The 12,487-nt window shown below is 64.0% G+C and overlaps 3 protein-coding genes across 9 annotated transcripts in view; all 3 read left to right on the top strand.

The window, feature by feature from the left end:
* The window catches only part of KDM2A (lysine demethylase 2A), a 32,800-nt gene extending 31,749 nt beyond the window's left edge, over positions 1-1,051 (top strand). Inside the window, exon 23 of one of the 2 annotated variants that reach the window (XM_048948163.1) lies at positions 15-1,051. In XM_048948163.1, the coding sequence (XP_048804120.1) occupies positions 15-196 (182 nt within the window). In that variant the 3' untranslated portion in view covers positions 197-1,051. The remainder of the gene's footprint in view (positions 1-14) is intronic. The other variant, XM_048948164.1, reaches the window with a different exon arrangement.
* A 42-nt stretch (positions 1,052-1,093) lies between these two features.
* GRK2 (G protein-coupled receptor kinase 2) lies at positions 1,094-7,580 on the top strand. Of its 2 annotated transcripts, none has more exons than XM_048948166.1 (21): positions 1,094-2,315; positions 2,482-2,558; positions 2,825-2,898; positions 3,096-3,197; positions 3,296-3,370; positions 3,547-3,608; positions 3,852-3,903; positions 4,052-4,143; positions 4,367-4,466; positions 4,551-4,629; positions 4,727-4,857; positions 5,093-5,187; positions 5,263-5,370; positions 5,446-5,512; positions 5,594-5,694; positions 5,780-5,846; positions 5,918-6,013; positions 6,087-6,249; positions 6,359-6,495; positions 6,564-6,674; positions 6,777-7,580. In XM_048948166.1, exons 1-21 carry the CDS (start codon positions 2,203-2,205, stop codon positions 6,936-6,938), a joined length of 2,064 nt encoding a protein of 687 aa, XP_048804123.1. In that variant the 5' UTR covers positions 1,094-2,202; the 3' UTR covers positions 6,939-7,580. The 2 variants fall into 2 exon arrangements, with proteins under 2 accessions (XP_048804123.1, XP_048804122.1); XM_048948165.1 differs by having other exon boundaries at positions 1,095-2,315; positions 6,561-6,674.
* Positions 7,581-7,818: 238 nt separating this feature from the next.
* Positions 7,819-12,327, top strand: ANKRD13D (ankyrin repeat domain 13D). Of its 5 annotated transcripts, none has more exons than XM_048948982.1 (15): positions 7,819-8,023; positions 8,432-8,567; positions 8,637-8,761; positions 9,148-9,193; positions 9,294-9,437; positions 9,593-9,782; positions 9,859-9,925; positions 10,228-10,309; positions 10,393-10,454; positions 10,529-10,659; positions 10,728-10,885; positions 10,952-11,083; positions 11,472-11,635; positions 11,819-11,898; positions 11,995-12,327. In XM_048948982.1, exons 1-15 carry the CDS (start codon positions 7,934-7,936, stop codon positions 12,200-12,202), a joined length of 1,815 nt encoding a protein of 604 aa, XP_048804939.1. In that variant the 5' UTR covers positions 7,819-7,933; the 3' UTR covers positions 12,203-12,327. The 5 variants fall into 5 exon arrangements, with proteins under 5 accessions (XP_048804939.1, XP_048804938.1, XP_048804937.1 ...); XM_048948981.1 differs by having other exon boundaries at positions 8,622-8,761; XM_048948980.1 differs by having other exon boundaries at positions 8,622-8,761; positions 9,560-9,782.
* Positions 12,328-12,487: the final 160 nt, after the last annotated feature.

Below are 12,487 nucleotides of genomic sequence, written 5' to 3'. Positions count from 1 at the left end.
TCCTGTCCCTGCAGGCTGCAATAAGCTGACAGACCAGGCCTTGCTGTACCTGCGCCGCATCTCCAACGTCACTCTCATTGACCTGCGAGGTTGCAAGCAGATCACTCGCAAAGCCTGTGAGCACTTCATCTCAGATCTGTCCATCAACAGCCTGTATTGCCTGTCCGATGAGAAGCTGATCCAAAAGATCAGCTAGAGACCCTCCCCCGGGCAGGCTGAGGAGAAGGAAAAAAAGCCCACCCCTCTCAGAGAGCCACTCCTCCGCCTTCCCACCTTGCCCTCCATGTCCTGCCCCTGCCTCCTCGTGGGCAGGGCCGGTACTGGCCTTGCTCAGCTGTCTTTTCTCCTCCTACCGCTGGGACTTGTGCCGATGTGGGCATTCCCCCGGCTGGCCAGTACGAGAGGAGGACCGTGCCCGCAGCAGGGAGCTCCCAAGGCGGAGGTTGTCGCAGACATCCCTGGGTGGAGAAATGGGGCGCACCCTCTTCCCCCCGCTTTTCCCCAGCTCCTTGCCTTGAAACACTTGTCACTTCCCCATTAGCACAAAGCTTGAGGCCTCTCCAAGGAGGAGGGAGCAGAGCTGGGACGGACCCTCTCTCTCGGTGCCACCACCAGCTTGAGCCCTGCTCTGAGCCCCCTCACCTGGCCCTCGGATCCCGTTCTTCCCCTGCGGTGAGGGTGAGGGCAGGAGCCCTACAGCCTGGGCGTGGTGGCAAGGCTGGGGATGGAGCTTCCACCCTGGGGCTTCCTCAGAGCCCTGTGCAAGGCTAGGCTAGGGGAGCAGCCCCCAGAGCTCAGGGAGGACTCGAATAATCAGTCAAGGGTGAGTGAGTACAGGGGGAGCAGGAACTGCTGCTTCTCCCTCCCCAGCTGCCTGCCAAGGCCCAGCACTGCCAAGTGCTGAGATTTGTGTGGCAGGACTGTCCTGCTGCCTTGTCCTCTCCTCTCCCCCCGCCCCATTTTAGCTGCCGTTTTTTCCTTTGCAATGAGCGGTTGGTCCAAAGAACCTCTCTCTAGGGCAGCAGAGAGCTTTTTGCACTTTAAGAAAAAAAAAAAAAAAAAAAAAAAAGCAAAAAAAAATTAAAAAAAAAATCGGAAAAAAAAAAATCAAGATGTGAGGAAAAAGAAGGAAAAAAAAAAAAAAAAAAAAGTTGGTATCTTTTGGGTCACTCTTTTGTTTCCCTCCCTGCCCGCGCCCGGCTGCTGCTCCTCTCCCCGGTGCATGGCACAGCGCAGCCCCGTGTGCCCCTGGGGCCCCAGAAGCAATAAGGGAGGAGAGGAGGCTGCGGGGGTGCTGTTAGTGGGGGGAGCAGAGCCCCCCACCTCTGTCCTGGTGGTGGTCGCTGTGTAAGGCAGCGGAAGAATCAGCGTTTTTTCTTTTTTCCTTGGGTTCATTTGTTTGTTTGAGTTTCGCCACCAGAAGGACAGAGGCACGGGGAGCGGTGCGGGACCTCCCTCCTTTCCCCCTCCCCGCCCCCTCTCCCCCACAGCCCCGCAGGGACAGGCGATCTACCAGTAAGCGAAGAGAGAGTTCTATATGTGAAATCACTCAGTGATTTAAAGCACCCGGACTGCTCCCGGCCACCTCCCGCAAGAACAGTTCCTATTGTTTAAGGGTTTGGTTGTGTTTTTGTTCTGTTTCGACATCCCCTCCCTTCTCCCCCTCGGAGAAATATTGTAAATATATATTTTTTGTTGGCAATTTAGAGTCCATCTCTGATGTTTGTGCTTTAAAATTAAATGTAAGCATTAAGGGTTAAAGCAAACCATAGCGTGCGCTCTCTGCGTTGGGGCTCGGGGGGGCGCACGGCGGGGCTGCTTGTTTCTTTTTTGTTCGGTTGTTTTTCGTTTGTTGTTTCACTGTTGTTCTCCAGAGGTGGTTTTGGAGATCTTTGCTCCTACGGCATTACTGCGGTGATAGGCGAGAGGGGCTGGGAGGGCCTCCCAGAACTGTTCTGTTCCTCAGGGTGGATTTTTGGAATTAAAAAAGTTGAGGAAAACGAAAACACACAACGCAGCGTCTGAGCTCTGCCCCACGGCTGGGGGGAGGAGGGGGGCACATCCCCCTCTGGGCCGCGCGGGCCCTCACCCCCTCCCTTCTCGCACGCCTCGGGCCCAGCCCAACGCACTTCCGGATGCGGCTACTTCCGCTTCCGGGTCGCTGCTGGGGTCGGGCCGGTGCCGGCCTCGGCCCCGCGCAAGATGGCGGACCTAGAGGCTGTGCTGGCCGATGTGAGCTACCTGATGGCCATGGAGAAGAGCCGGGCCGCGCCCGCCGCCCGCGCCAGCAAACGGATCCTGCTGCCAGAGCCCAGGTGAGTGGCGTCGGGCCGGAGCCGCCGGGCCGGGCCCTGGCGTCCCTGCCGTCCTCAGCCCCACCGTGCCCCTATCTCGGACCCTCTGGCGCCCCAGATACTGTCGGGGCGCACAGGGATACGGAGGGGAACAATGGGCCGACACTGACCCCCGGCTGCCCCCCAGCATCCGCAGCGTCATGCAGAAGTATCTGGAGGACCGGGGCGAGGTGACGTTCGACAAGATCTTTGCACAGAAGATCGGTGAGTGGGGGCTGTGGGGCTGCAGAGGTGCTGGGTGCTGTCCTCCCCCAGTCTTCCCCGCCCTGTTGCTTCCCCTAGCGCTAACTGTCCTGGGCAGGAAGCGCCTCTTGCTTCCTTCCCGCGGCTCTGGTGGTTTCCGGCACCTCCGCCTCATGGCAGCCCCAGAGCCCTCAGTCTGCCGCGCCCTTGCTGTGTGGCACTGCGTCCCTCGGCCTGGGTGCCACACCGTGGCGCAGTCACCGCTCACAGCGCTGCCTCTACCCCAGGGTACCTGCTGTTCCGGGACTTCGCCCTCAACCAGGCTGAGGAGGCCAAGCCCCTGATGGAGTTCTACGAAGAGGTGCGATGGGGTGCTGGGGCTGGGGTGTCCTGTGATGTGCCTGGGGGAGATGATGCCCCACATGTCTGGAGGTGATGCCCTCAGTGCCCAGGGTCCTGATATCCACAAGTGCCCACGAGATGTGGTCCCCCACTGTGCACTGTGTGCGCCCTTTGTGGAGCTGTGCCCCTTCACCACGCAATCTATGCCCTTGGCAGATCAAAAAATACGAGAAGCTGGACTCGGAGGAGGAGCGAGCCACTCGGAGCCACTACATCTTTGACCATTACATCATGAAGGAGCTGCTGGCCTGCTCCCACGTGAGTGCCATGCCTCATCGTGCCGCACCACAGGGGATTCCACCACCATGTCCCCATCCCACCTTCTCATGGTGATGTGGTGGTGTTCTGCCCCGCAGCCATTCTCCAAGAGTGCCACAGAGCATGTGCAGAGCCGCCTGAGCAAGAGGCAGGTGCCCCCAGACCTCTTCCAGGTAAGCTCTGTCCATGACATGGAGGGGATGGTGGCACTGGGGTCACCAGAGACAGCTGGCCTCGGATGGCAGAAGGTGGCAGTGGAGATGTGAGAAATGCCACCTAACTTCTGCAGGGAAGGGGGCAGACCTGGGTGGTAGTGGGGATGTAATGCTAACCCCCATGTTACCCCTAGCCCTACATCGAGGAGATCTGCCAGAACCTGCGTGGGAGCATCTTCCAGAAATTCATCGAGAGGTGAGACAGGAGCACAGCCCGGGGAGAGCTGTCTCTCAGGGTGTTGCAGGGCTCCTGCTGCGAAGCTCCAGTGCTGTCTGTCTCCACATTGAGACTTGGGCTGATGTCATGCCCAGCTCTGGCCTGGGGTCTCTGTTCTCACGTGAGGGTCCTGTCCACATCTGGATCCCTTCTGCCCCACCATGCATCTTAGAGGTCTCCCCAGGGGTCCCTCACTCTCACCCTGTCTGTGCTTCCTTGCAGTGACAAGTTCACACGGTTCTGCCAGTGGAAGAACGTGGAGCTGAACATCCATGTGAGACCTTCCTCCTTGGGATACAGGGAGGGAATATGGGTCCTGGTCCTAAGGGAGTTCCAGGGGACTGAGGCTGGGCATGGGACCCCCACAGGACACACAGGGGGTAGCTGCGACGGGGTGATCCCCTCTTTCTGATCCGCTTTAGCTCACCATGAATGACTTCAGTGTGCATCGCATCATCGGCCGCGGTGGCTTTGGGGAGGTCTACGGCTGCCGGAAAGCGGACACAGGCAAAATGTAATGGGGCCAGGGAGGTCTGCTTGTGATGTGAGACTGTGGTTCTGTGGGCAGGGGGATGAGCGGTGTTGCTTTGATGATAAGCACGCAGGAAGGCCAAAGTGTCGCCATGGCTCCACCTTCCCGGGGGATACGTTGTGATGGCTGGGGGAAGGAGCTGTCTGGGCACAGGCGTGGTGGGTACAGGCAGCAGCAGAACCCCACAGGGACTCTCTGCCCCCAGGTATGCCATGAAGTGCTTGGACAAGAAGCGCATCAAGATGAAGCAGGGTGAGACGCTGGCCCTCAACGAGCGCATCATGTTGTCCCTTGTCAGCACTGGGGTGAGGGGATAAGGGCACAGGGCAGGGGGTGACGTGGGCTGCTGAGGCACTGCTGGCTCAGCGTGACATCTTCTCCCTGGCCAGGATTGCCCATTCATCGTGTGCATGTCGTATGCTTTCCACACACCTGACAAGCTCAGCTTCATCCTTGACCTAATGAATGGTGAGAGCCCTCTAGCTGCCCCCCAGCCTCAGCACTGCAGCCCCCTGGGACCTTGCTATGGCATTCCCAGGGTGACTGCTGGTGCCTGTTGCTGCAGGGGGGGACCTGCACTATCACCTGTCCCAGCATGGCGTCTTCTCGGAAGCAGAGATGCGCTTCTACGCATCAGAGATCATCCTGGGCCTGGAGCACATGCACAGTCGTTTTGTGGTGTACCGTGACCTTAAGGTGACCGTCCCCCTGAGCACCCACCCTCTGTGTGGGCATGTAGAGGCCCCACAGTCCTCCAGGTCCTGTGGGCACCCCACATCCAGCAGGAAGCCCCCAGGCACCTCTGGGACCCTGCAGGCGCCCCTGCATCCTATGTCTCACCCATCCCACCATGCACAGGCACCCCCAGCCCAGGTGCCACCCATGCCCATGGGCCGGGCTGAGGCTCAGGGGTTGCTCCATGTCCCGGCAGCCAGCAAACATCCTCCTGGATGAATTTGGACACGTCCGTATCTCGGACCTGGGCCTGGCCTGTGACTTCTCCAAGAAGAAACCCCACGCCAGCGTGTGAGTGTGCCTGCTCCCCCCCCAGTGCCCTCTGTGACTCCTGGGCACAGCCCTGACCTAGCTCTGTGCCCCCAGGGGCACCCACGGCTACATGGCCCCAGAGGTGCTGCAGAAGGGGGTGGCATACGACAGCAGCGCCGACTGGTTTTCACTGGGCTGCATGCTCTTCAAGCTGCTCCGTGGGTGAGTGCACACACGGAGGGCACTGGGGGGGATGGGCACCAGGGGCACGGCTGAGCCCCACTCCTGTGGCTGCAGGCACAGCCCTTTCCGGCAGCACAAGACAAAGGACAAGCATGAGATCGATCGCATGACCCTCACCATGGTGAGCCAGGGGTCCTTGGGACACTGCACTGCAGCACTTGCATGCCTGTGCGGCTGTGAGCAGCTGAACCTTTGCCTGCAGGCTGTCGAGCTGCCCGACTCCTTCTCCCCTGAGTTGCGCTCATTGCTTGAGGGGCTGCTTCAGCGTGACGTCAACCAGCGGCTGGGCTGCATGGGGCGTGGGTGAGTCCCAGCAGATGTGGGGAAGGGGCCACGGGCAGCATCACCGTGGGTAGCACTGCCGCATTCACCCTGCATTGCCCCGCAGCGCTCAGGAGGTGAAGGAGGAGCCCTTCTTCAAAGGCCTGGACTGGCAGATGGTGTTCCTGCAGAAGGTGAGAGGGGCACGGGGCACAGCCGCAGGGCACGGCCAGGCACCCGCTCACTGCCTCTCTCCTGCCCGCAGTACTCCCCGCCTCTCATCCCGCCCCGAGGTGAGGTGAATGCAGCTGATGCCTTTGACATCGGCTCCTTTGATGAGGAGGACACAAAGGGCATCAAGGTATCGGGCTGGGGGGCTGGCACGCAGCAGGGGATTGACACAGGGCAGGCCCTGACCCCCGCCTCCTCGCCAGCTGCTGGAGAGCGATCAGGAGCTGTACCGCAACTTCCCGCTCACCATCTCGGAGCGCTGGCAGCAGGAGGTGACCGAGACAGTCTTTGACACCGTCAACGCGGACACGGACAAGCAGGAGGCACGCAAGAAAGCCAAGAACAAGCAGCTGGGCCACGAGGAGGGTGAGTGGGGCTGGGTGCCCCCTGTGCTGTCCCCGGTGTCTCTGCTGGCACCGCACAGTGGTGGCAGTGCTCGGCACTGAGCCTTTCCCCTGCGTTGCTGCGGCCCCAGACTACGCCATGGGCAAGGACTGCATCGTACACGGGTACATGTCCAAGCTGGGCAACCCCTTTCTGACACAGTGGCAGCGCCGCTACTTCTACCTCTTCCCCAACCGGCTGGAGTGGCGTGGGGAGGGCGAGTCGCCGGTAAGGCGGGCGGGGGGGGTGTGGGGTTCAGCCGTTGGGGCTTGGGCTGAGTCTGTCCCCCCCAGCAGTCCCTGCTCACCATGGAGGAGATTGACTCAGTGGAGGAGACTCAAGTGAAGGAGCGCAAGTGCATCCTGCTCCGCATCCGTGGCGGCAAGCAGTTCGTGCTGCAGTGCGATGTGAGTGTGCCGTGGGCCCTCCTGGGAGGGCTGCCCCAAGCCCCCGTGTGGCACGAGGGTGACTCGGGGGAGCTCTGCTCTGAGCCGTGTGCTTCCGCACAGAGCGATCCCGAGCTGGTGCAGTGGCAGAAGGAATTGCGGGATGCCCAGCGCCAGGCCCAGCAGCTGCTGCAGCGGGTGCCACGCATGCAGAATAAGCCACGCTCACCTGTGGTGGAGCTCAGCAAAGTGCCCTTCCTGCAGCGCTCTGCCAATGGGCTCTGACCCTGCGCCCTGCCCCCCCTTCCCACCCTACTTCTAATTTATTGGGTTGGGTCCCGCTCCTTCGCCGTGTCCCTGAGCAGAGCTCTAGGAGGACACCTGGTGCCAGTGCCATCCCCGTGCCCACGGTAGGGCACAGCCATGGCGTCGCTGTCCTGAAGCGGAGCTGGCACTGGACATGCAGCACTGCTCCCTGATCCGGCTGAGATGAAGGCAGTCCTGTGCCCCCCTCCCGTCTGCTGTCCTGCTCCTGGTCCAGTGCCCCCTTCGCCACCAGTGTGTGCCAAATGGGGCACCGCCCTGTGCCCCGTGTGCCCCAGCCCGGCTGTGCCCGTCTGTGGGTGCCAAGTCCTCGGTGTGAATGATGGTGTGCATGCGTGCCCAGGGGGCGCCCTGTAAATACTGTGCCATGGGCCCCCTGCACCCCCTGAGCCGGCGGGTGAGCATGGAGGAGGCAGCTGGGGGGGAGAAGCGGGGACGCAGAGTCTGTGCCCGTGACCCCAGCGCATGGCACCAAGCGCTGTGCCCCCCGGCTCTCCCTGCTGTGCCCGCTAGCATCTGTAAATATGAGCGTGGGGAGGAGCAGCGGGCAGGGCACGGCTGCGAGTGAGGGTTGAATGAGGAGAAACGTGAGAATGCATTAAAAAAAAAAAAAAAGAAAGAAAAGAAAAAATAAGGGGAAAAAAAGTTTGTTTTTTTTTTTTTTTTTTTTATAATAAAAATGTGGAAAACCACAGCCAGGCTCTGAAGTCAGCAGGGGGGCACAGGGACCCGCCAGGGGAGCGGGGAGGGCATCGCCTTGCTGTCGGGGGGGACGGGGGGGGACGGGGGGGGGTTACCCGGTGCCGGCCCCGCCCCGCGCCGCCGCGCTGCGCTGCGCCGCGCCACCGCCGCCCCCGCGCGCAGCCATTGCGGGCAGGCGCGGAGCTGCCAGTCGGCTCCTGTGCGCTGTCCGGCCCGGCCCGGTCCGGCCCGGGCCCCGGGGACATGGTGCGGGAATGGCCCGCGCCGCAGACACCTTCCTGCTGCACCGCCTCGTGTGGCACAACCGGCACCAGGCGCTGGACAGCGCGCTGCGCTCCGGCACGGTGCGCGCCGGGTGCGGGGGGGGTGCGGGCACGGCACCGGGCACGGCGCGGCGGGGGGGATGCGGGCGGCAGCGGTACAGGGACCGGGAGGAACGGGGGGCGCCGGCAGTACGGGTGATACTGGGGAGAGAGGGGAAATAGGGTCTCTGGAGCGCCGAGGCGGCAGCGCGGCGGGTGCAGGGAAAGGGGAGAGCGAGGGGGAGAACGGGACGTGGAGACCGAAGGGAGGAACTGGGGGCACTGGGACGCGGTGCCGGGGGGGGGAGGGGACGGAGAGAAGTAGGAGCGCTGAGGGACGGGAGGTCTTGGGGTCGGGGTCTGCGAGGCTGGGGATGAGGGCGTGGGAGAGCGGGGGCACGCGGCTGGCACCGGACTGCGGGCGGCCGGGTGACGGTGCGCGTGCCCCAGCACGACGTGGAGTTGACGGACCCCCGAGGGCGGACCCCGCTGGAGCTGGCCGTGTCCCTGGGCCACCTGGAGTCGGTGCGGGTGCTGCTGCGGCACAACGCCAACGTGGGCCGGGAGAACGCCAATGGCTGGACAGGTGTGTGGGGGAGTTTGGGGTGCAGGGATGGCGGCGGCACCTGGCTGATGGCAGCTCCCTGCCCCACAGTGCTGCAAGAGGCAGTGAGCACGGGGGACCCCGAGATAGTGCAGCTGGTGCTCCAGTACCGTGACTACCAGCGGGCAACGAGGCGACTTGCTGGCATCCCCGAGCTGCTCAGCAAGCTGCGCCGGGTATGGCTGGGTGTTGGGGCAGTGGGTGGGCACCCCTGGCACCGGGCACCTGTGGCACCGGATACCCCAGAATGGGTGCTCCAGGCACCTCCGTCACCGAGCTCCTGTGGCACCGGGTACCCCTAGTACCAGGCGTGCACCCAGAATGAGCGCCCCCATCGCTGGAGCAGCCCCAGATCTGGACACGTCCAGAACTGGAGGCCCTGCCTGGGAATTAGAGAGTGCAGAGGCAGCTGGAAAGACCCTGGGTCCCCCATCTCCCCCAGGACTCCCTGTTTTTTCCCCTCAGTCCCCTTCCCAAGCTCCCCAAGGGGCCCCGCGGGCCTCCCCGACACCCAGCAGGGATCTCCGAACCATAGCCCTCGTGACCCCTTCGTCTCCTTCAGGCCTCTGACTTCTACGTGGAGATGAAGTGGGAATTTACCAGCTGGGGTGAGCAGGAACAAGGATTGGGGCGAGGATGGGGGATGGGGATGAGGTCTGGGTGGGGGTCACCCCCTGTCACGCCACTGATGGGTGCTGCTGCCCGCAGTGCCTCTGGTGTCCAAGGTGTGCCCCAGTGACGTGTACCGCGTCTGGAAGCGGGGTGAGAGCCTGCGGGTCGACACCACACTGCTGGGCTTTGAGCACATGACGTGGCAGCGGGGCCGCCGCAGCTACATCTTCAAAGGAGAAGGTTCGGCTCCAGCACCCCAGAAAAACCCAGGGACCCACACAAGTCCCAGATCGCCCATAAAGGCCTCGGTTACCCCTGGAATGTGGCATTCCCCAAGGCCAGGGGTTGCCTGCGTGCTGCAGAGTGCCGAGTGCTGACTCCATCCCCTCGTGCAGAGGAGGGAGCGGTGGTGATGGAGGTGGACCACGACAAGCAGGTGGTGTACACTGAGACGCTGGCCCTGGCCCTGCACGAGCCTGACCTGCTGCTGGCAGCCATGCAGCCCTCGGAGGAGCACGTGGCTGGGCGGCTGACGTCGCCCATCGTCTCCACGCACCTGGACACCAGGAACATTGCCTTTGAGCGGTGTGTGCCATGGGGCAGGTGGGGCTGGAGGGCTGCTGGACGCAGGGCTGATGCCACCCTCCGGCTGCGCACCCAGGAACAAGTCAGGGATCTGGGGATGGCGCTCGGAGAAGATGGAGGTGGTCAGCGGCTATGAGGCCAAGGTGCCACTGGCAGGGTGGGGTTGACCCCATTCCTTCCAAATCCCATCTCCATTCCATCCTCTTCCCTATCCCCATCCCCATCTCAATCCGATTCCCACCTCCATCCCCCTCCATTCTCATCCCCATCCCAACTCGTCCCATCCCATTCCTTCCCCAACCTCATCCCCATCCCACACCCATCCTGTATCCATCCCAATCCCCATCCATATTCCACTCCCATCCTATTGCTATCCCGTCCCCAATCCATCCAATCCCTATCTCCATCCCATTCCCTTTCCAGACCGTCTCGTCCTCTCCTGCAGGTGTACAGCGCCAGCAATGTGGAGCTGGTCACCAAGACGAGGACGGAGCACCTCTCAGACCAGGACAAGTCCCGCACTAAAGGTGTCGCTGCGCCACCCACCGGGGGCAGGTACCAGGCTGGCACTGTTGCCCCGTGCCCACCCACACCGGGTCTTTCCCCACAGGCTCCCGCACCCCCTTCCACTCCTTCCTGGGCCTGGCACAGCAGCACGGCACCCACAATGGGGTGAGTGGTGGGCAGGAGGGCTGGGGGACGGCGTGGGGCCGTGCTGAGCTGCGCGGGGCCATACCTCCCCCCAGGCACCCGCACCCCCAGCCGCCAGCCCCACCAATCCCACGGCCATCACCCTCGAGGAGTACTTTGACCCACACTTCGACCTGGAGGCACGCAACATCGGGCGCCCCATTGAGGTGTCCAGCAAGGTGCAGAGGTGGGCGCTGCACTGGAGGGAAGCAGGGGAGTGGAACCGTGCCCGTGCCCATACCGCTGCCCGTGCAGGTTCAAGGCTACGCTGTGGCTCTGCGAGCAGCACCCGCTGTCGCTGGCCGAGCAGGTGACGCCCATCATCGACCTGATGGCCATCTCCAACGCGCACTTTGCCAAGCTGCGTGATTTCATCACCCTCAAGCTGCCCCCTGGCTTCCCTGTCAAGATTGGTGAGGGCAGGGGTGGGAGGGATGGGTCTGTAGCGAGTGGGGCTGCTGACCCGCCGTTCCCCCCAGAGATCCCCCTGTTCCATGTCCTCAACGCCCGCATCACCTTCAGCAACCTCTGTGGCTGTGACCAACCGCTAGGCTCCGTACGGGTCTGCAACCCCACTCAGCCCCCCGGTGCCAGGGCGGCTGGGCCTGGAGGTGGGGGGGGAGGGGGGGGGGGGATGGGATGGGGTTGGGTTGGGGGGATAATGATGTGGGGCCACAGTGCGGATAGGATGAGGATGGAGATGAGATGAACTGAGGGTAGGATGGAGATGGGGATGGGGATGGGGATGGGGATGGGGATGGGGATGGGATGGGATGGGGATGGGATGGGATGGGATGGGACGGAATGAGGATGGGATGGGGATGGGACGGGGTGTGGTGGGGTGGGGTGTGGTGGGGTGGGGGTTTAGATGGTGTGAACGGGGATGGAGGTGGGAATGGGGTGAGCCCACCAGAGGGGCAGTGACGGGTTGTAGGCGGGAACAGAGACGGGGATCCCCTCGGGTCGGTGCCGGGGGTGCCCAGCGGTGTGCCGCTGTAGGATGGCCGTTCCCGTGCGAGGTGGAGCCGGCGGTGTTCGAGGTGCCGCCGGGATACACGGTGCTGGGCGCGGGGCGCAGCGAGCCGCCGCGGGACGAAGACGACGACCTCCTGCAGTTCGCCATCCAGCAGAGCCTGCTGGACGCCGGCACCGAGAGCGAGCAGGTGGGAGCGCCCACCGCGAGGCCGCGCCCACCGCGAGGCCGCGCCCACCGCGAGGCCGCGCCCACCGCGAGGCCGCGCCCACCGCGAGGCCGCGCCCACCGCGAGGCCGCGCCCACCGCGAGGCCGCGCCCACCGCGAGGCCGCGCCCACCGCGAGGCCGCGCCCCAGCCCCACTCCTCGCAGGTGACCGTGTGGGAGGCGCTGACCAACGCCCGCCCGGGGCCGCGCCCGCCGCCCTACGACGAGGAGCTGCAGCTGGAGCGGTGCGTGAGGCTCCGCTCCCGGGGCTCGGGGGGGCGGAGCGGCGGCAGGAGCGGCGCGGGGTCCGAGGGGGGCGCGGCCACAGCGCTGTCCCGCAGGGCGCTCCAGGAGAGTCTGCTGCTGCAAGCGGGGCCCGGCCCGGCCGACGGCGAGACCGCCCCCAACCCCGGCTACGGCGGCTTCGCGGAGCAGCTGCGCTTGGCCATGGCTCTGTCGGAGCGCGAGCAGGAGGAGCGCGAGCGGCGGCGGCGGGAGGAGGACGAGGAGCTGCAGCGCATCCTGCGCCTCTCGCTCACCGACAAGTAGCGGCCCGGGACGGGGGAGCGGCGCCCGGCGCTCCCGGAGCTGAGCTGCCCCCCCGTCCCCCGCCTCGCCCCAGGGGAGGCGGCTCCCGTCGGATGTACATGGACATATACAGAGCTTTATCGACAGCCGCGTGTGGCCTCTGCCTGGGCCGGGGCGGGGCGGGGCCTGCAGCAGGGGGCGGGGTCGGCGGGCCGGAGGCGTGCCTTGCAGCAGGGGGCGGCCCGGGGTCCCTCCCTCCCATTCCCAAAGTTCTGCCCCGTGCCCCCGCCGCCCGCAGGGAAGTCC

Source organism: Lagopus muta, chromosome 6 (genome assembly GCF_023343835.1).
Source record: "Lagopus muta isolate bLagMut1 chromosome 6, bLagMut1 primary, whole genome shotgun sequence".
In the NCBI taxonomy this organism is placed as follows: Eukaryota; Metazoa; Chordata; class Aves; order Galliformes; family Phasianidae; genus Lagopus; species Lagopus muta.
The sequence above is the reverse complement of the archived record's forward strand: the minus strand, read 5'-3'. Positions and strand labels throughout refer to the sequence as shown.